Source organism: Bombus vosnesenskii, unplaced genomic scaffold, assembly GCF_011952255.1.
Source record: "Bombus vosnesenskii isolate JDL3184/JDL3185 unplaced genomic scaffold, Bvos_JDL3184-5_v1.1 scf7180000013276, whole genome shotgun sequence".
Classification (NCBI taxonomy): domain Eukaryota; kingdom Metazoa; phylum Arthropoda; class Insecta; order Hymenoptera; family Apidae; genus Bombus; species Bombus vosnesenskii.
The window spans coordinates 345,882-368,670 of NW_022882934.1; the positions used below are offsets into that span (position 1 = coordinate 345,882).

At 38.8% G+C, this 22,789-nt stretch overlaps 3 protein-coding genes across 3 annotated transcripts; 1 reads left to right on the forward strand and 2 right to left on the reverse strand.

The window, feature by feature from the left end:
- The first annotated feature begins 1,281 nt into the window (after positions 1-1,281).
- On the forward strand, positions 1,282-3,079 carry LOC117231935 (spermatogenesis-associated protein 17-like). Its single transcript, XM_033490945.1, is given in 6 exon segments — positions 1,282-1,763; positions 2,303-2,384; positions 2,446-2,582; positions 2,584-2,652; positions 2,654-2,712; positions 2,805-3,079. Coding segments are annotated over 6 exon segments (1,104 nt in total).
- A 1,351-nt stretch (positions 3,080-4,430) lies between these two features.
- On the reverse strand, positions 4,431-12,454 carry LOC117231930 (vitellogenin-like). The gene is given in 9 exon segments (XM_033490941.1): positions 4,431-4,940; positions 4,943-5,032; positions 5,035-5,104; positions 5,442-5,869; positions 6,144-7,769; positions 7,979-9,023; positions 9,145-10,056; positions 10,829-11,547; positions 12,320-12,454. Coding segments are annotated over 9 exon segments (5,334 nt in total). The 5' UTR covers positions 12,369-12,454; the 3' UTR covers positions 4,431-4,545.
- Positions 12,455-13,614: 1,160 nt separating this feature from the next.
- Positions 13,615-20,697, reverse strand: LOC117231929 (alanine--glyoxylate aminotransferase 2-like). The gene is made up of 9 exons (XM_033490940.1): positions 20,563-20,697; positions 19,188-19,289; positions 18,972-19,090; positions 18,403-18,637; positions 16,222-16,315; positions 15,534-15,742; positions 15,197-15,422; positions 14,599-14,997; positions 13,615-13,920 (listed from the first exon to the last, which is right to left on the reverse strand). The coding sequence occupies exons 2-9, from the start codon at positions 19,250-19,252 to the stop codon at positions 13,810-13,812; spliced, it is 1,458 nt and encodes a 485-aa protein (XP_033346831.1). The 5' UTR covers positions 19,253-19,289; positions 20,563-20,697; the 3' UTR covers positions 13,615-13,809.
- Between the last annotated feature and the right edge of the window lie 2,092 nt (positions 20,698-22,789).

Here is a 22,789-nt window from a genome sequence, read left to right on the forward strand (position 1 = left end):
CATTACCTAGGTACACGATCGATGCACGGTTGTAAGAAGCAAAGGATTTTACGATACTTCCATAAGTTCGTTTATCCCGAAAAAAATGGTATTGATATTTGTCATTAGGTGGTATTGACAAAATCCGCAATTACTTAATTGCCAAGCTAATATAAACAATTAATAGGATAGCGATGTAGATTTTGAAAAATAATAAACCTAACGTCATCACTTTTATTTGTCTTTCTATTTTGAAGTTGATCGGCATAGCTTGTGAGCAACTCGTTTATCTGAATCCAGTTGAAGACAAACACTTGGTGTAATAAAAGTTCACTGATTCTCCCTTCTACCTATGTTCGCATAATAAAAATTCATGTTCAGATAAGTGGACTCGATAAACAGAAATTCTTGAAATCCACCGATTCACCGACTGCTTCGCGCAACGTACATTCGACGATCGATGGTTTGAAGCATGTAGCGAAGTTCGCACCGACAATTTACCGAATCATTTACGAATTCCCATTGATAAAACATACTTACGCGTCGAAATAATCCTTCTCGATGGCATCCGTGGCGGAACTTACGGTGGATCCCATCGAGTTCGAAAAGGAAGTCAAACGCAGAGACACACTCGCGGAAGCGACCAGGCATTTGTATTTCATCGCTGCACGCAGGATACAGGTTAATGACTCTTGTTCGAAGATAATTTCTGTGAGCTTCCGTAAAAAAGGTTTTCAGGTTTTTTTACGATCTCTTGACGAAGATTCTGTGGTACGCGCGGAAAGATAACCTCAGGCTCGATAACCACAACTTGTACGCGAGTTATCGCTCTTATCAATCTGGCTGCGAGTAGCGCTAATAATAAAGCCTCGTGTGTCGTAATTGTAACTGTGCGTTAAGATATCGATTGCTTAAGGTCAAGATCACGACATATCGATCCAACAAGTCATCAACGAGTTCTTCTTTTACTTTTTCGTTATTTCAACTAACGATATTGACAATGATCTGAGATTCGTATCTGGCCACGCTTGCGTAGTTTAACATTGTTAGCAAAATTTTCCAAATTATTAATCGTCAACGTCGACAAACTGTCTTTTATAATATCGATAAATTCGATAATGAAACAAAGAAAATTTGACAAGTGGATTTTACAAATTATATAAATTCTGATGGAAAATTCTGAAGCTGCAAAAGAGAAACTTATTGTCCATAACACGAGACTTTCGTCGATTTACCGATATTATTACTTGGTAAATTATCGTGCGAGATTCGTGAATAATTCTCGTATTAATGTCGATAGTCATGAAAAATAGAGGAGAAGCAATGGTACAAGTACATATGAATTCGAGCGAAAATTATAACGTTGCTGAAGTACAGATTTTTCTCTTTAAATACACACTATCCGTTCTCTGTTCTTCATTTCGAAAAATTCAATTAGGATACCGTTCTTCCGACGTTACAACGTTTGAATTGGATTTCGACTCGGCAGTGCAGGCCTGGATCCGCGGCATCCTCAGCCGAAAACATTTCCGATTGCTGCACCAGAGCGCAGTCAGCATTCAACGTTATTGGCGTGGTTATCGTACCAGGATCATGGTCGATCGATATCTGGTGCATCGTGTCCATCAAATGTGGCAGGATTACTATAACGAGATGGCCACGAGGATCCAAGCGTTCTGGCGTGGCTATTGGATCAGGAAAACCGTCCTTGACATAGAGAAAATGCGACGATGGTTGAACGAAGTCTATACGAAGAACGAGGAAACCGTGAAGAACATGAAGAGGTTTGGTATTTTTCAATTTGTTTAAAATTCTGTCACATTCCTATGTATTCTGGAATTTCTTATAGTAATATACAGGGTGGTTGGTAACTGGTGGTACAAGCGGAAAGGGGGTGATTCTACGCGAAAAAAGAAGTCGAAAATATAGAATAAAAATTTTTGTTTTTTAATTTTTCCATCGAGACAACGATCTACAGTGAGATTCGTTATAACGAGACGTGATAAAGTGCACGCGTACCGAGCGAAAATTCAAAGTCGATTTTCTCGAAAACAAAGCCTCAAACGAAAATTTTTTTTCTATATTTTTGACTTCTTTTTTCACGTAGAATCACCCCTGTACGTACCAACCACCCTGTATATTGTGTTGGCAACTAAGTGGTATCATTAGGCGGCAATGACAAAATCCGCAATCACTTAGTTGCCAACCCAATAATCTCATTCGACTCATTTTGTATGAAATAATCGAAATGTGATAGTCTCGCGAGAAATAGGCAACGTTGTTTGACAGATGATGCACGTGTATTTCTTTTCTCGTGCGATAGGTTCAAACAGGAAGAGATAGAATGCGTGCAGACGATAATCGAACGCGAGTCCATGCAGTGGATACTGTTCATCCTCTTCAAGGTGAATTACAAGAAAAACACATTGTCTCGTTATCGTCGTTGTCTCGTTTTCCTCGCTACAGTTACATCATTTGCTGAGAACGAAGCAACGGCCAGGTGTGTTCACCAGAATCGACAGCACGCGGTTCACTTTGATCGAGGAGATGCTGAGATGCTTGGAATATAAACGCTACATGCGCGATAAGAAGACAAAGCTAAAGGAAATGTGAGGATTGTGAAATTGATAGGAAACCAACGTTGATCTTACGTGGAACGTACTATGAAAGATGCGAAAGAGATTGACGAAATACGGAAAAATCTGGAAGCGGGAGCCGTGCCAATATATAGAAGTAAAAGCTTGACGAATTCTAGATGGAAAATTAAGTTCTGATGATTACTCCGATTAAATGCGAATTAAACGAAATTGAAATTGTAAATTTAGGTGAACCATACGAGGAGCATGAGAAGAGCATTCGCAAACTAAACCAGATGCGCTTAGAAAGTTCCATAGACAAAGCGTACGAAACAGGTTCCCGACGAAAAATCGAAACGAAGAGTGACAAACAACGGAAGGTGTGCTCTTTGAGAAGAGAATTCGAACAGCAAGCTTGTTGCATCAAAGAAGCCGATCTCTGCGAGAAGATTAAGAAAATGGACTGTCATCTAAACCAACTCCGCTTGAAATGCCCTATTCACGATCCTCCGTGTCAAAAATGAAATAATCTCAACGATTACAATTACGATACGTATCTTACAGAAAAGCATGTACGATAAATCATAGAGACAAATGGAAAGTATCTCGAAGAAATAATATATATAGCGTGTCACAGTATCGAGAAATTTGTGTGGTTGTTGATTTTTACTAATTTTATGTATCGATTTGATATATCTGTCGGAGATGAAAGAACACCGGAGCCTCTGGAATTTTTGATAATCCCGCAACATTGTAATCCAGAGTCTACTATAGCTGTAATTAAACAATTGTGGTTATTCAATCCGATTGTAATTGTTCGAGATTAGTGATAGTGAGCTTTGGCTCGAGGCGACAGTCTGTCGCCCAACGTAGCCGCGGTCAAGGTATGAACGCTTTCTCTAGCAGAGGCATGGTGTAATTCTATAGCTTTCCTTAAGAAGGAAATAGTTGTAACACTCTACAGTAAACGTTCCAGCGGTCTCTGTCCCATAGCTCGCCACACACAGACCCTATTCTTCGAGTAAGATGATTGCCAGATGTCGATGCGTCTGCGCAGTACATTTGGCTAGCCCGAGGGCCCGTTATAAATCTTAAGATTTAGCTGACTAAAGTCCTTCAAACGGACAAACAGTCTTTGTCCCAACTACGGGAAAATAGGGGAAACCTATTTTTCAACGAGCAGCGCCTTTCACTAGCAACTTTTCCTCAAGGGCGGCTAGCATCTTTTTCTAACCACCGATATGGAGATTGATCAATTAGCAGCAACGCCGATTTCCCTTACTTTCTGAACGAAGGCTTTTCTCGACGAATCCGATGATCTCGTATCCTTAGACACACCTCACTATAGTTTTCCTCTGTGGCATCATCGGGACGGGAAAGTCATTCTCTCTCGCGATCTCACCGACTAAAGAGTAACATCTTTACGATCGGCAATTATTCAGATTTAGATTTCGCGAGAACGTTCATCTATCATCCCGTTGACCGCGGATTCGTTATCGAACCTGAGACCATTGTCACTAGTGTCGCGAGCGCCTAACCGCCATGGTTGATTGTCGAATCTGTGTTATCCATACTTGTGTTAATAAACCGTATCTTTGTTATACCGCAGCGATGGCTAATTTCAATGAAGACTCATCGAACATCCACAACCCTATCCTCAACGGCACCCCGACATATCTATGTACATATTTTATCGTTGACTGGAAAATTTCGGGAATAAAATTTATGGAATTGTAGTGACCGAAACAGTTGCACATGGAATGTGTATCGAAAGAATGGCACGACAATTTTTTTATGATGCATGCTTCCAACAGTTTGACGATCTAAAACTATATGACAAGAGAAGTAAAACAAATAATATAAAAATACCGCAGGTATTGAAAAGAGTAAATTTTACTAAAACATTGGATTACAAGCTAAATATAAAATTATCGCAGATACTAGCAAAAATATGTAAGTATATGAGGTAGGTAAGCAAGGTACACCGGAATTAGGCCTTGCAAGCAAGAGGAACGTTGATGGGTGCGTTTAAGGTAACTGATTTCTGGCTGAGATCGGGTTTGGCACCCTTCTCGATTCTGGCTTTCAAGGCCAGCGCTGTTGCGTTCCTCTTCATGCAGTGGTATTGATAATCTTTTGATTTCGTTTCGGTAGCCCAGCAGCCAGGTGCGCAGAAAGGCACTTGACGAATCGTGAAGCATATCGTGTTATCAGCCTCCGTCATGTGAGTCTTCAGCATGGTGCACTGTTTGCTTTTGACGTTTGTATGGTATCCCCAATTTGATTCCTCGGTATCTCTTCGTCCAGATTCCATGTCGCTGATCACGTTGCTCAAATGATTCCTATCTTCGTATACGCATTCGCTGTTCGGCAGTAATTTCGAGTTCTCAAAGACTCGCCCTCGCAGCGGTTCTTGGTCAGAGCGTAGCTGGCGATGAATAGCTCGGGTTTTCGAAGAATGCAATTCTGGGAGCCGTAAAATCGTTGATCGGCTTTCCGTCGTAGTTACCACAGAGACCACGGATGGCTTTGCGGAATTTGTCGCCCGCCTACGAATTTCGATATATTATTAATTACGCCGTTGATTTTTTATTTCATCAGACGTTTTATCAGATTTTTTATTTAATCCGTTGCTGTTCGCGTATCTTTCGAATCAAATGTCAGAAAATGATTAATTCCGTTTTTAAAGCGAAATTACTTCCTTGGTATGCGATCTGCTCAGAAAGCAAGCGGATCCACTTTTATACATTTCCAAATGTTAGTATGAAAACGTATGATTAGTTCTTAATTTTTCAGAAACAATTACAGAAGGCTAGAAGGATTAATGGCTATCTACGGAGGATATTCGAGCAAGAAATTAATTTAAATCTATACTTTGTTATTTACCTTGATCATTAAACGTTTTCCATCGTAAACAATGTTCAGTTCGTATTCGTCAGAAACCAGGCCGATAGAGTGATCACCGATTTCGAAGATCTCGAACAAGACCTCGTCGTCCTCCTTTTCCTGCCAACTCATGTCCTTAGATATCTTGACGAGCTGTTCGTTCACGAAAACTTTCGGTAGGGTCGAAGTAGGTACAAATTTGATCTCCTTGTCACCAAGTAAAACTTTCATTTCCCTCTGTCCGTTTTCCATATCACGAATGAGGATACTCGCGCTGTCCAATTTGTGCATACGCATCCTCTCGTCCGGATTATCTGGGTTCGCACGAGGATACGTGGTCATGACGACGTGCCAGCAGTTACCTAATCTCAGGGGGTACTCTCTGCTATCGAATGTTTGCGCCCTGGTTTTATCCAATATACAGGCGGCTGTAAAAGTAAACGATGCAAAAGTAACAGTTTTGATCGATAAGAAAAATTAGTAGACATTGTAATAAAAATAATCAATCAGATCCACGTCCCTTTTCCTAGTGGAAGTTTGATATCTACTGAGAAGCTTGGAATTACTACGCGCTCAGTTCAAAAATTACTAAAATGTCAGCTTCGTATTCTACTCTCGAATCGATAATATAACTAGCTGATGATGCGACGTAAGCACAGTTGAAAAAGTGATTTCACAATTGTTATAATTATACAAACTCACATTCGTCCTCATTGTACAAGAGGTTTTGAATATCCATGTCCTCGTCTGCAGCCATCAGAACGTCCTCCGTAGAAATTTCAAAAGCAGACAGGTCTAAGTCGTTGACGTAAATGTTCATAGTCGGAGTAGAGATTAATAAGTTAGCTTTTTCCAAATCGTTGGTCAGATTGGCTATGATGTCGATCTTCTTCTTGCCGGTCATCTTAGGATCCATTAACTCTGTGCGAATGTCCGCGTAATCATCCAAATAATCGTTGTTTATTACGGTGGTGAGAGCCTTGGTGATATAGGTCGTGATAGACGGCGATTGGAAGTCCACGGAGATAGATATTTGATCAAGAAGCATAGAGATCGCAGCAGCATTTTGACAGGCTCGAAGGATCTTGTTACCCTGCTGCATTTGTTTCTCGCAGATTTTGATTAAAGGTAGATGCTTGATCCGTTCCCTTAACTCTTTACTCTGGGTAGCTTCACCGCCCATGTTCAACTGGTGACCAGTGGAACAGTACCTTCCAATGAGCAAATCTGCATTAAATTCTACCTTAGGTTTCATTTGAGCGACCTGATCGTAGAACACCGCGTTGTCTGGCGTGACCTTCGTCTGGGAAGTCGCGCAGACTTCGAACAAGGTTTCAAGGCTCCAATATACCAGCGTTCGTGCTTTCTTCTCAACTTCGCTGTTAGCCGTGGCGACGGTTATAACGTTCCCGATACTCTCTTCGCTTGTCAATGGAATTTCTACTGCAATATCTATCACTTGTGATTTGGCCAATTTGATACCCTTGGCAGCCTCGTCCATCCATTGTTTCCTACGAACTTCGCTGTCAGGCTTCGTGTCGGATGGAACCGTGGCTGTAGCTTTGGGTGTCCATAGTTTAGCGTCTTCAGCGTTGGGTGCCATTTCCATATAGTCATACGATATTTTGAACACGAATGGTGCCACCTGTTCGCGTTTCAGATTCAGCAAGATGTCTACTTTGCGGTAGTTGTCGTTATCCAAGGTCCATGGAGTCATAACAATATCGAACAAGTCATTGATGTCCATGTTAAGCCAATCATCGTAGTTGTAAGATTTGTCAACTTCCATGTCCATCTTCACCAGATACGAATCTGAGGTAGTATCGAAATGGATAACGTCGGGAATTAGTGTTTGTGTTGTTTTCTCGGTGAGCAGAGGCTGTAAATCCAAAATGTTGTGACTGGCGACGTATGGAACGACGCTATAATGCAATAATCGTGCCTTTTCTTCTCCCTTCAATGGCCAAATCTTTACTTCGAGGCTGCTCTTAGGTAGGTCCACATCCAGAAGCAGTTTCATTGGTAGGTGAATGTTAAAGTCCAGATCGACGCCAGCAATGTACTGCTGGTGCTCGAAGGGCGTGACGAAACCAATTCTTCCTTGAATCTTCATTGCATAGAGTATACGAAAATCAGTTTTCGCTTTGATAGTCTTTGGAAGCTTCACCACGTTGTTCATATCTCCAGTGATCTTGAGAAGCAAAGGTAGTTCAAAACTATAGACGAATGGCAATCCGGTTTCTGTGGGGAAGCCATATGTTATATCGTAGGATCCTAATCGGTTGACGAGTTTTCCTTCCCTTTCGCCCTTCAGATACATGAGAAGCACTAGAATTACAAACGATACACGATTAACATACGATTTCGTTAAAATAACCTGAATCTTGGATACTATTAAATTAGTAGAAACGTCAGAAGCGCTCTGACCTTAGCAAAAAGTAGATAATCTTGTTATCTACGAATAAAGAATTATCTACAAATCGTTTCGTATTTAATGAAAAATATCGTTAAAACGTCAAATATTTAAAAACACTTACATTCATGGAATAGAGTGAGAGAGGTCTTATCGAAGGGGAAGAACTTCGCTCCGTACTTCCCGTTCCACATCAAGTTTCCTTCCAGAGGAACAGATTCGTCAGGAATGATATGCAACTGTTCGGCGATCTTCTCAGCCGCCAATACGATACCTTCTCTTTCTTTCGGGCTAGTCTTCAACTCTAGAATGGACTTAATGCTCGAAACCATGGTTACCACTTCGAACGGAGGGAACTTGAAGTCTCCGTAAGAAGAGTACACGCCGTAGTATATAGCGTTAGGAATCAGGCTATCATCGCTGCCAATGTACTTCAGGAACATATGAGAAATTATATTCCCTCCGTCAGTCATCGATTCGGTGACGTATCCGTGAGAGTAATGGTAGCTGTAATCGCTTGGACTCAGTAGCCTCTTTGCGGCGCGAGCTTTCTTCACCAGCGTTTGATATTCGGGGTCCTTCAGGTCCGCCAAACTCTCCAGAGTCGACTTCACGGCCGAGTTCACTTGTTTGTTCCTGTCGAACTTGGTAAATTCTGCCATTCGTTGTAACATGGTTAACGGAGGGTCGGTCTTCATCAGAATGAAGACAGCGGTGCAACGCACTTGGTGGTCTTCCATGGTGTTCAGATAGATTTTGTACAAAATCGAACGCGCCAATTTTGGAAAACCTTCAGCCAGTTTGGCTAGAGCTGAGACCATCAGCGTCCTCTGGAACACCGTCATGTGTACTTTGCCTTCCAGGTAAGGCTCGAAAACGGGCAGAATCTTCGGATGACCGATATTACCCAAAGCCATGATGTAAGTCTGAATAACCGTGCTTTGGCCACTTTCCACAGCTTTCGTCAATTCCTTCTCCAGGTAGGGGATGTAATATTCGGTAACTGCCTGATCGTGTTTGGACGTGAGACGACCGTACGTATGCACCGGATACTGATTGTGCATTCTCCTTCCGTTCACTTGAGCGTTATAGACCAACTCGCTGAATGCTATGATCGCCGGGCCGCTGATGGCTAGATCGTTCTTCACTCTCTCACCTGTAGCTAGTTTCTGGGAAACGCAAATTCAAGAAGATTCAGTACATCGTAAAACATTATTGTTACAATTGAAAATTTCATATATTATGAATTAATATTATCACAAATCAACTTCGTATACGATAGATACTCACGAAGAATTCCTTGATGTATTCAGCAGTAGGTGCGCGAGCTGTCTTGGGAAGTTTAGTCAAGAGATCTGCAGCTCTGTTGGAATCCACTTCCTTCATCTCGATCCAGTACTTGATAACCAAAAAGGCTGGTCCAGTTCCAGTTTGAGCGATAGCGGATTTCAATATGGTCCAAGCGTTTTGTTTAGGACCCACAGTCTTGCCCATCGATTTCAGCTCTTGAGGAGAAATACGTACGTCCTTATCGACTTGTAACATTTGCTCCTTATTCATCGTACGAAGTAGATGGCACAGGATCGTGAACTTCTCGAGAATTTCGTTTTTATACATGTTGTTCGGATCTTCCATCTCGTTGGCCATTTGGGAAATAAGTTCTTTGCTTTTCGCTACAACGTCCACTTCATTAGATTTTCCAATAGATTTGCCGCGGTAGCCAATGTATAGGGGCGACAAAGGATTCTGAGGAGCATCTTCCATCGTAGGTTTAGGCTGCCAGTAATGGTCCTCCTCGCTGCTGGAAATCGAACTGGACGAGCTGGACGAGTCAGATGATAAGCTTCGAAGATTCTGACCCTTCGTGGCTTCTTCGCTCGAGCTAATAGAACTGACGCTATCCGAAACCATCATCTTATCCGAATCCTCGACTACCTTACCGGCTCTGCGTTCCTCCATATCTGAGTGAGGATTGCTGTAAGTGTAAACCAGGTTGCCAGTGGATTCCGGAGTGCTCGGTTTGGGCAGAGGACTCGTAATTTTCTTCACGTTGGCCAAGGTTACATTCATCCTGCTGGCTACCAACCCGTGTCCCTGGTCGTAGAATCTTGGGTTCACGTGCATTATGTTGGTAGTCACCGCCGATTGGATGGTGTAATCCTTCAGCGTTCCTGAGATGACGATTCTGCTCGTCGCAGATTGCTGCAACATTAAAAATCTTGTTTAACATCACCTATACTGTACATATTGTATCGATACTCTTCATAAGACAAATAGAATCAAAATCACCGAGAAATTAAACCTTTTACAGTATAATACTGTAGTAGCGTGGACCAAAGGGCTAAGAGATATCAGGCGAACTATAAACAAAGTCGCGAGAAAGCCGAAGTGGGCCGACAGGCCCAACAATGTATCGTCGGCCCTTCAAGCGAATAGTTTCGCGGAAAAACCCTACGTGGTGGCGCAAAGACAAAAGACAAAGGGATGCTACGGGAGAAAAACGAATTAACAGTCGGTTTTAGTTGAGAAGTCAGAGAGTGCGTTGGAACCGTGGTGACGAGAGTTGCAGATGAACTATTTCGTTGTCTCAATTATAACACGTTATTGTATTTAGTTCACGTTAAACAACCATCGTTTACTGTTTAACCAACATCTGTTTAATCCATTTTAGATAAACTAATTGTAGTAAAGATCCTGCAATACCATTATCGATATTCATCGCCTACAAACGATCGGAGATCTGTGTTTCCTGTGTCCAGATACAAGAAACGCAAGAAACACTGTCGACAAAGAAATAGTTATTCCTGGATCGTTCGTTCCATCCGAATTCTCCATTTTCATTCTATTACGCTATTAAGGGGTTAACGTGGTTCAGGGATTGGCACAGAATTCCAACTTTCTATCAAAATACCGTCAAAGATACTGTCCGGCTTCTAACATTCCTGTAATATCATCAACGATCCAAACTACTCACCGAGAAGAATTTTCCATTCTTATTGGACCCAGCTTCCCATTGCTTGTTGCCAGTTATACCAAACTGATAGTTCATCCTCTGATCACATTTGTCGAAGTTCTTCGATTTGCGGATATCAATATACCGTCCATCTCCCTTCAACTTCGGCATAGGAACCAATTCTGGTTGCATATGGACGATTTGCTCTGACAGCGGCGTGATATCGTAAAGAACTTCGCATTTTCCGCCAACTGAATCTTCCATAACTCTGAACATTCCGTACGGTTCTTGGTCGGTCGGAATCTGCATTTCCATCGTTCTTATCACGTTCTCACCCAGGGTGTCTAGTTGCAACTGGCTAACGATACTCTTCAGGATGTTCACCTCCCAGGTTGGGATGGTACGATCCACGATGATGTCCCTGATCACGCCATGTTTCAGCTTGATACTGAACGGTTTACCAGAAAAGGGCATGTCACGGAGTTCCAACATTTGGTCAGAAATCTCAGTGTCCCAGCCTTCCGGTAAAGATCTGAGGATTCGAGCGTATTGAGCATGCGACACCTTCGCAGTTAGCATCTGAGGATCTTTGACTTGTATCGTGAGCAATGCTTTCATCAGGATACCGGTGTGCTGATCGGATAATTCATCCAAACTGGTTAATGTTCGACTTCGTACAAGATAAGTGTACTCGTTGTCGGCATGCCAGCCATGGTCGTAGTCGGCTGAAACTATTCCCGCTGCGGATACGTAGAAATTTTCAGCGTTAGCTTCGATTGATTGAACGCGACGGAGTTGTAAATGTTAAAAGAAAAGAAACAGAGAATAACGAATGATACGTGATAAATCTTGAATCTTGATCACTTTTGCGACTGAGAAATTTAATTTATTAAATAATAAGTCTTGGCAATTTTAGGGAAAGAGTGAGGAAACGAAACAAAGAGAAATTCCTGAATGATTGAAATTGAAACGTACGTATTCTGAGACAGAGAAATTATTCCTATTTTTATTGTCGCTTTGTAGAAGTTTCTATTGATACTCTGTATGAGAAATATCTTTCTCTAAAATTAACAGTGGAATTATCAGACCGCTGTTTCTGATAGGATTTTCGCAGATTTACGATACACGGTATATAATTTTGGAAATGACTTTTTATAAAGTATGGAAATAAAATATTTTTGTATATAAAATATTTTTTTTTATTCTTCTGGTACAAGTTCTATAATTCAATTGTTGATAATTATATTCTCAATGACAAAAAAGTAAAGCAAAGAAAAATTGTTGAACGATTGGAGCTAAATTTTCAGTGTCTCGAGGTAAAAAAGATTTGCCTCATTTCTGGCATTGCAAATAAGAAATTTTTGGATATACTGCGTTCTACATGAAATATGCCTCCTACTATCAGATTAATTAAAATTTATGAAAAGAGTTCAAGGGAGAAAGAAGATCGATGAGAAAGCAGATGGAACAATTGATAGGGAGGCCTGAGTAGAATTTTCTACCTTTACTTACCAAGCAATAAAACCGTCAGTGGTAGCCACATATTGAAAGCCGTGGACATCAACCGAGAAAGTAACGTTGGGTCGTTTTGAACCTCCAATTTATACTTTAATCGTGCCAACGTAAGCAGCTAAGAAAATGTCCGTGAACTTATTTTTTAATCTACATGCCACTCATTTCTCCTATCTATGTTTTGCACTGTCTGGTGTGTCTATTAGAATAATAACTGCCAGATCAAATTTTATTATCTGCTAATAACACTGGCGTTCAAGAAATAATAATTTCGTCAACAATATCGATTTCTTTCGAACTAATCCTCTTCCTCGTTAGAAACAGTTGTAACGAAATATACCTAATCGATGGACATGAAATTTGACAACATTTTTCTTCGAAATTCTCGATTTGTATCTCCGGCTGACTTGTCATTTCATAAAGCATTTCTCTCATTCTTATTAGGTTGTGACATATGAAATATACCCGATTTTTAATATTTATCATATTCCAGTGAATCTTAAAACTACAAAACTAGTACATCTACAAAAATAAAGATATTTATCGAAAAAGAAATCATAACAAATTGATAGAATAAGATTTAACATCTTCTATCGTTCTATCTTGATAATCTCGTTTGCTAAGTTAGCTCAGAGTTTAAGTTTACGTCGAAATATTTTACAATGTCCTTTACATTAAAAATTCCTCTCTTCTAAAGAACCTTTCAGGAATTTTCTAGAATGCCCATCAAATTAAAAATAAATAATATTTTGACCAACATCTTTATTGAGATTCAAAAGTTACCCATATAATCACAGTTCACGTATGATAACGATATAAAGCCGTGTCGTGATAACGTAACTCCAGAAAACGCTAGATTTCTGTTAATAAATAATGCAGTTGGTCATAATATGTAAAATGCAGATGTGATTACACGTGGGGTCACGGTTCGTGCGTTTTTATCATATTATATTTACGGATTTATGAATCTGCGGAATTATAGTTATTGAACAATAATCAATAATCTCCATTAGTATTTATTATTATCTTGTAATGTTCGATCTTTGATTTTGCAAAAAAGCTTGAACGTTAAATAACGACGGTCGTAGTCAACAATTTTAACACAGACATTGAATTTTCTTCCTTGTATCCATATTTACTTGTACTTGTTTCTTTCAACTATCTCGCTACCAGCGGAAATAATAATCAAACAAACGGATATGCAAAAATATAGTATATTTATAGTGATTATATTTATTACAATATATATTCCAAAGTATTATTACTTCGAATTTAAACTCGACGTTTAATTAAATCTTAACTATAGTCTCATCTCTCTCTGTTCACCTGTAATTCTTTTCATACATATACACACGATATTCTTCAAAAACATGCACAACATATTTATCAATAATCATTCAGCTCACGAACAGTAATATCTTAAATATAAGGCACACGGCCATCGTGTTTTATAAATATATTATAATATAAGGTTCAGCTTAAATTAATCGTTAATTGGCGCGAACAAGCAACGGCTTCCCGCTTGAACACGTGGTGTTATCCGTTTCCACGTCCATTTTAGAGATCGTCGCCTTCAAAATAGTCGTCGTGGGCTCGTACTTCTAAAAACATATAATTAATTAATTATCAGGAATTAATAACCAGCTAAATTTTGGAGAACCTCGTAGATTGCAACGTTCGCTTAAAAATATTTCTATCGTGTCTGCTAACATGGAATCACGTACGAAGTAAATTGAAAAGATCGTTGAATTAATCAAACAAGCGATATCTAAAAGACTTTCATGCAAAATTACTATCTATAAAAAATATCGAAGAAACATGTAATTAACGGTTCACTGGTTATCGAGGCACATGCAAACTGTCGAGACGAAATATCGCTCATCCGGATGAGATACGACGATCTCTTTGCAAAGTCAGACATTTTCATTCAGAAAAACAAAGTGTACTTCGCAATGTTACAACATTCTGCATCCGGTTTCCGATCGAAACGTGTCCACGCTTTCTCGCTCAAACGCGACATAATTGCATAATCTACGTTATCATTCAATAAGAAAATCTAGAAATTACATTCATAATTTCGAAACATCTTGACATGCAGAAATCCTGCTCTTCGTTTATTCGTTTTTCGTAAGTTGTTCGCAACTCTGCTTCTAAAATCTCGTCTAAATATCTCTTCTAATATTTCCAACGTCTTATAATATTTTTCCATTCTAATATTCTAATATTTCTAGTTTTAATTTCAATTAATATCTCCAATTGAAAGACCAATTAACAATCACCTTTTCGACGCCAATGTCCACTTCCTCGAGAACTTCGTCCAAAGTAGACACCAAGTGATTTACATTCTCAATCGTGAATACCATCGGTGGTTTCAATTTCAAGATATTGTCGTCCGGGCCGTCGCTGCTTATCAAAATTTTCCTGTCCTTCATCCTGGAGACCACGTGCTTCGCTTCCGAGGTCGCTGGGCTTCTCTCGATCCTGTCGCGCACCAACTCGATACCCGCGAACAGTCCGACACCTCGTACGTCACCGATAATTTTTCGTCGCTTGGCCAGCTTCCTCAATTCCGTCATCAGATGATTACCAACCTTCAAAGCGTTCTCTTGAAGATTCTCTCGCTCGATCACTTCCATCACGGCATTTGCTATGGCGCAGGACACTGGGTTTCCCCCATACTAAGATTCGACAAAGGTCAAATCGTAAGTGTTTCGTGGTTTTTAATTTCATAATGTAAAATAAGTAAATGATTATTATTATTCTTATTATATTCTATAAAAGAAGGAAGATATCTGAATTCGTCGATTCGTAAACGATAAGGTTTTCTTGCTGAGAAGAATACGAAGAACGAGGAGATTTAAAAACTTTGATATTCACCGTATTGAAGTACTCTATTCCAGTGTCTTTGAAGCTTCCAGCAATGGCCGGTGTCGTAATCACAGCTGCCACAGGATGTCCGTTACCCATGGGTTTTCCTACGGTGACTATGTCCGGTATAGCGTCCTCGCCGTAAAGCTGGAAGGCCCACATGTGGCTACCAACCCTTCCAAATCCGACTTGAACTTCATCCGCGATGCAAACACCACCGGCTTCTCTAACGTGTCTGTTATTTTATGCAAATAGTATTAACGAAACTGAAGGTAGGTAACCAATTATATCAACAATTATATCAACTATATTAAGAAATTCGACGCTGATAGAGCAACATACTCACTTGTACACGTTTCTGAAGTAATTCTGTGGTGGCAGAATTTGCCCACCGACAGACATTAAACTTTCAGCGATGAAAGCGCAGACGCCTTTGCCTTCGTTCTTCAGATTCTGACAAATATTCTTCACATCATCGGCGTACTTCACGCCCAGATCTTCGTTAGGATGGTCGATATCGCGATACTTCCCTCGATAAACATCCGGGCATGGTGCCTATGAATAATAAATACGAGAAGCTCACATTAAACACCGAACATAGATAATTGGCATTCAAACATTTCTGAAGTATAAAATTTCAATTATTCTCACGAATACTTCTTACGATTATAAATATAATAATAATAACGATGTTGATGGTATTTATTGTTTATCAGAATCTACGTCTATTAGAATTTTTTTTTTTTTTTTTTGGCACAACGAATCGGTTTTCTTAGTATACATTCTTTTATCTTACGAATAGAGTTATTCTAAAGTTATGGAATGCATTGGACACATATTATATACGATGATAATTTTTTTGCAAAATTTATCAACATGTTTCTCGATATTAAAGTCATTGAAGAAGGTTCAACAATTTATCGTAGATTATCTAGGCTACTATTGTTATTTAGATTGTTTTAGATATATTATGAATTCAGATATTTTTTCGACGAACTTCAGTATAATAATAGAAATTGATAAAACTTTCTTACCACGTGAACCCAATCTTTTTTGCCAGGCCCGTTCGGTTTGTTGAACTTGTACGGCGAAATATCGATCATCGAAGTCAAATGGCCATGATAAGCACTAAAAGCAAGAAAGAACAACGTTAAACGACAGTTTGTTTTCAGCCACCTCAGCACTCTCTGTCAAGCTCACTATCAAGCTCTAACTCTAAGCGTCATTTCACTGTGATCCTCCGTACGGCGACGAGGCCATCTTATCCGATTTTCTTCGACACGTCCTGAAAATGGTCATTCTCTTCTCTTCGTGAAACTCTTCACTTCACTCAACGATTTTCGTTATTAGGAAAGACAATAAAGAGAGAGAGAGAGAGAGAGAGAGAGAGGAAGAGAGAGAACAAAACGATTCGCGAAATATACGTTCGCTTTTCACGCTGTCTCAGTTTGCGGAAGTATCGATAACAAAGCAAAAGGGAACGCTGATAGCTCGATAACGTAAAATTACGTTATCAAAGAACCTGATGTCGTGAGGCGAGACGCATTCGCAACGCGTCACTCGCAAAGCAAAGGATGAACGTTGAAGACGCTGAGGATAGCGCAGCTGCAAAGGGAGCGTGAGTGAATCATGAAACTATCAATGCGTGTTCACCAAGGTATCGTCACATGTTCATTGCTGAAACTCGATTAATCAGATTTCTTCAGTTATTAGACGCGCGATGCTTAAAGAATTTTCATTTCGGGAATTATCATTTATAGCAGTTGTATCTAAAATTTCTTGTTTTGATTGGTTTTAAAGTTTCAAAGAAACTTGCGTTTTCTATATTCCGAATAAATTTGAATTTTCTCTCATTTAAACTTCTCTTGTTTTCTTGTAAATGTTAGATTTTGTTATTTCACATCTCGGTCTTTAAGATTTCAAGCAAGATTTAGGGTAAATTTTCATGAGCTAAATGCCAGGTTTGATATTTCTACCTTCGCAAGCTTCGAAATGAATTGCATCCCCTGAACGCTTAAATTTGAAACGTCGATGTTTGCAAGTACCGAGATGAATTTCACCCTTCAAATATCAAATTTAAAATTTCCATCTTTCGCGAGGTCTATAATAAATTTCCACCTACTGCGTATCTGTTCAATTCGAAAAAAGCATTTAAAAGCTTCTTAAACTATTTTGAATCATGACGATATCATCGTGTGCACGACCACGCTTTTAACAACGTAATTTCACTTGTACAGCTATCGAAGCTCCCCTTGGCCCACTTCGTGTCACAACACACCCCCTCGATTCGCTTCTTTTCTATCGACAACATTCGCCCCTGCTGTTGCCTCTTGGCTTCGCATCTTTTCTATCAGGATATAAAATTACTTTTTCGTAGATAAGTCCCGATCCATATTGCTTGGCTTCTTGTTGTGTGGCGTACATGTGGCACGTACGTGTCACCTAAAACGACAATAGCTTTATGTGACTTTGTCGACTTTGTGCGTGCACGAAAATTCGCCGATCGATCATGTACAACTTCTTTCGTTGTCTCGTCGCATCGCGTTGGCCACGTTGCTTGTATCTTCCAAAGCGTTTTCATTCGCTGCAAACAAGCAAAAAAGAAAACCCACACGATTAGTCGGCTGTCGAGTAAAGGAACGTAGTCTGCCTGAGAGAAATCATCGTAGCCTGAAAACTCATCGTGTTCCTATCGCCTTCGTGTTATTCTAGTCGCATCGTATGGCTACTCACTGAATTTTGCCCCGATCAGAAAGGGAAAACGAAGGCTACCTGCAAATGGTCGAGACACGTTTTTCTCACGAAAGAAACAACGCACAGTGATTTTCGACTTCTTTTTTTGCTCGAGGGTCGCATATATTTAGTCGGAAAAAGCCAAAAGCCTGTTGGACGACAACGATTTCGTTTCTCATAGAATTTTCCTTCGATCGTGAGAAGAAATGTTTTACGAATTATTTTCAGAAGATTTATTTTTTCAAATATTTATAACTGTTTCGAAGAAGATATGAAAAATTGCTGAATATACGAATATTACAATAAATAATCGAATATGGAAAAATTTCTATAACGATCGAATGATAATTTAGTCGATGAACGAAATCGTCACGTTTGTCTAAACGTAATTATCTAAACGTAGATTATCGCTAATCTACGTTATTTTTGGGAAACAGGTGAATACTTTTTGTGGCTGATTTGCTTTAAATGCGACAACTTACTGATCTAAGGTGATAATATCCTTGTTCTTGGTATGCGTTTGAGCGAGACGAAGAGCGAGATCGTTGGCCTCGCTGCCCGAGTTTACCAGGAAACAGATGGACAGTGGTTCCGGAAGAAGCGAGGTCAAACGACGCGCGCAGATTACCAGATCGTCATGGAGGAAACGGTTGTTGGTGGAGAGCAAAGCCATTTGTTCTTGGCCTGCGCGCACCACCGTTGGATGGCAGTGACCCACTGTAAATTTATTTATTTATCCGTGTTAATTCATAGGAAATTATATTTTTTTATTATCATTCGCAAACTTATATTTCATTCTCTTAGACTCGTGTGTACGAAGTTCTTTTAAAATGAAGCTTTCAATTATAAACTTACATAGACGCTATTTATCTGATTTAAATAATTTATCTAATTTAAATATACGATTCTATGCACAGTTTAGATAAGAATTAGTCAATTCATTTGTTCTATTTTAGTCCCTATAAATTATCTATTTAGGGCAATTATTCTTACGAATTGAAGCTTCTTAGATTAAAAAAAATATTTTAATATATTAACATCTTTTTCATACCGTGAGCAACGTTATTGATACAGTCCAAGAAACGATTGCCTCTCTCATCGAACATGTACTGCCCCTCGGCTCGAACAATTTTCAAAGGGTTCGATTTGTAAAATAATTTGCACGCTTGCCTGCAAAACGATCGATTCACGTGTTCACGCTCGAAATGAATATTATTCCATATGACAACAGCGATAAATAGGAACGCGCGATTAACATGATATTTACCCAATATATCGCTCCCGCAGTCTGATCGTCTCAGATTTTGGCATCTGTTCCAATGACTCGGCCATGTTCGAAAATGATCTAGTATGACTTCTTGATTAAAGCCTGTGAAAACATAATAACAGTTTCATTAGCGAATAATGTATTATATAGAGGAGAATAATTCACAAGTAATATAAGTAACACAAATTAGGGTAAAATCTGGATAAATCAAGGGAAGATTTAATTTCGTGAAAAATGAAATGCTATTTCTTGAGAAATTTCCTTGGCCTTCCTATATTTAGAAATTGATATTACGATGTGTTAAAGGCACATAATAATCATTTAGAAGCACGGGTATCGGCCATTTCCCCATAGGATAAGTAATTTTCCAGCGGCTGATAAGTGCACGTGATTGCTACGTGCAAGTGGTAGTTGCACCCATACATTCTTTCAACCATAGTCTCCCATACCACGAGATTTAACAAACATATTCGTATCGTCAATCGTTAGAAAAATGACAAATTTAATACAGACTTTTGTAAAATAAAAATTGCAATATTTTGAATGAATCGTGCGCTAACAGACACAAGTATCGATGAAATGTTGCTATGAAAGCAAATTGCAAGGGAATTAGTGTCGCACGTGTCGCAATAGCGCTTAACGTTCTTAAGTTACTTGAGATGTACGAAATTAGCAAAGAAGAAAAAGAGAACACGGATCAAGAGTCTTCTGTCACGTGTGTTTTAAAACGACCGCGATAATTTCTGACGATAGATCAAATACTTGCTGTCTATTACCTGAGATTGATCAAATATTCATGGTAAAAACAAGGTGTTTATTTTAGGATTGACAACGGATATTTATCTTTTATGGTCTTGGAATTTTACGATTTGTAGTACTTTGTTATTTCTATATGATTTTTGTCGCCAATACTAGACAAGAACGATGTTATCTCATAAATTTTTGTAATTCCTACGGTAGATTCGACGCTACGTATGATAATACATACTGTACATGTAAATATTATTTATTCGTTACAAAACTCTAAAACGTGTCGCTTTGAAAAAAATCGAGAGCAAATATATAAAAAGAAAAATAAAATGTAGACAAAATAAATAGGAAATTTCCTGTATACGAAACCTTTAGCCAAAAGATAGAGTCGATATATACGTCACCGAATATATTAATAAGAAAACAAAGAAAAAATTTGGCAAACCGTCCAACCACCCTACCCCGCGGCTTCGAATAGCTACAAGGATCATGCGGCAGATATATGCGATAAACACAGGAAACAGATAAAGAAAAAAAAAAAAAGACCGAGGGAAATATCCGGGAATATCATCTCTAAACACACACACGCGGCACGTACGAAAGAGCAGAGTCTGTGTGATCGTACCTGAACACGAGTATAATCGGAATGAGTTACGGCCTCTCGAACTTCTGAATGCAGTCGTCAGCTGAGTGCCGCGACCTACTCCGGTGACGTCATATATAGTGCTTTGCTCATTGTCCGTCAAGAGTGGTGGGGAGCGAGGGGATGCGCGCGCAATTACCTCTTCTCCCCTCCACTGCGCAGTAGGAGTCGCACCGCCGTAGCGCGCGTAACTTAAGCGAAAAGAGATTTCGATCGATCAAGATATTTTTCCTCTTCCTTTTTAAATGTCCCTTACATTTAGCGATCCTTTTCCCCGTATCTCGTGCGTATTCTTGCAAATCATTGCCGAGTAAACAAAAAGATAGTAATCGAGAGAAGAAAACATGAGGAGGACATCGCTATTTGCGCTGAAAGTGGGGGACTAGAAAACTGGAGAGAAAAATAGACGAGCGTAGAAGCGAGCGAGATTTTTAATTCTTCGACGAAGATCGTTTTAAACTATTCTTTTAGAAATCTTTTGGTTAAGTTCCTTGAATAAAGACTGGTCGATACTTTTTTTTTTTTTTTTAAATAAAATGGAGTAACTTAGGAGAATTTACTGTGAATTAGTAAGATGGAATTTAAGAAAGAATAAAAAAAAAAAAAGAAAAGTATAATATTCCATTAGGGTTAGTAAATGCAAAGCGAAATTCTACTATTAAAAAATTATGCAACGGCGATGTCCAACGATTACGATGACCACCAGCGAGGAAAAATGTTGCGCGATACGTTAAATTTAGCAGTCGATGGTCATTCCGATAGTGAAAACGGTACGTGCTCGAAGGAATTTTAGTGGAATTCTACACACTACAATGAGTAGTAAACCGAAATAGAGGGTCATTACCTTGACCGTAAGGAATAGAGGCGCAATAAAACTGGCATTGAAAATAATACATGTATCGGTTAGTATTGAAATGGCCCAGGTATAAAACCTAAAAATAAGATATTTGTTTTACGTCGCGTATTATACTATAATAATCCGTAACCATTTTTGCAGAACTATCGGACTGTGTTTGCTGTTGTGTCGTTAACACAGAATTCAGTTCATGCGTCAAACACAGAACTTTGTGTATCTCGAAAAAAAAAAAAAAAAAAAAATAACACGCTACTTTCATAATCATCGACTCACATAAGATGTACTACTGTGAATAACAGAACGAAATTATCATGGTTAGCAAACTGCGTATGTTAATTATGCAAACAGTAGATTTCCTAACTATCGCTAAGAAAAAAACACCATTATAATCGTCATAAGAAGACTGTAAATATTCATGCAAATTTTTTCAAAGACAGTCATAAAAAGTATAACTCGCATATACGCGATACTATATTGTATTTTCTAAATGTCATAAACCTAGGCGTTAGGTATTTTGCTTCTACGCTCATTGTGACGTATTTTTGCATATTTACGTTCGAGATAAATACACGATTTGCCTAATCATCAAGAACAAAGAAACAAACACATTGCATCTCTCAACTATAGCAACTTCGCTTCTCGTAACCGCGATCGATTGCTATTAATATTGTTGTATCGATTGCTTCTATTATTATCGGATTGTTATCATGTTACATAACGTGGTATTATCATGTATATCATGTATGCGTAAAATTTGATTATCGAATAAAATAGAATACGAGTTTATCAAAATTTTGGATAAATATTTCGAAGTATGTACTCGATCAAATTTCCAATATTAACGTCTCGTTAGCTCTAATGTTTTTAAGTACGCGCCTATAGTTATTAATCCTTGTTAAAGAGATAATTAATTCTTGATATAGAGATCCATTCTTGATCTAATTTCTTATTCAGTTAATTCTCGCTAAAAATAGTAAGTGGCTAAAAGTCTTCAACGTAGTAACATGGTAGAACGATGTCGATAATCGTTGTTGATTAATAATTATTATTATCGCATTGAAAACTAGATTGTACTCTGTTATATTAGATTTTCTTTCAAAATCACGCGATAACGATAACAATAACGTGACTTAAAACACGTTTATGAATAAAAAAAACACAAATTCTTTTTCTAAAATTCCTTTGAACGGTACAAATTCCTCTCGGAATTTCCTTCAGCTTCTAACAGTTAGGCTTTTGAAAATGAAAAATGAAGATTTCTTTCGTTATCTCTCAGAATCTCAGAATATTTACTGTACCTTTGAGATTTATTTTCAAAATACAAAAGTATCTTTCTTAAGGTATCTTAAGGTA

Excerpts from the sequence above, each read along its gene's own strand:
- LOC117231929 (XM_033490940.1), bottom strand. The coding sequence starts at position 19,252 with ATGGCCGAGTCATTGGAACAGATGCCAAAATCTGAGACGATCAGACTG. Across the intron at positions 15,743-16,221 it reads AAAAAGATTGGGTTCACGTG|GCACCATGCCCGGATGTTTA; the intron begins GTAAGAAAGTTT and ends TATTATTCATAG. Across the intron at positions 13,921-14,598 it reads TGGACATTGGCGTCGAAAAG|AAGTACGAGCCCACGACGAC; the intron begins GTGATTGTTAAT and ends ATATGTTTTTAG.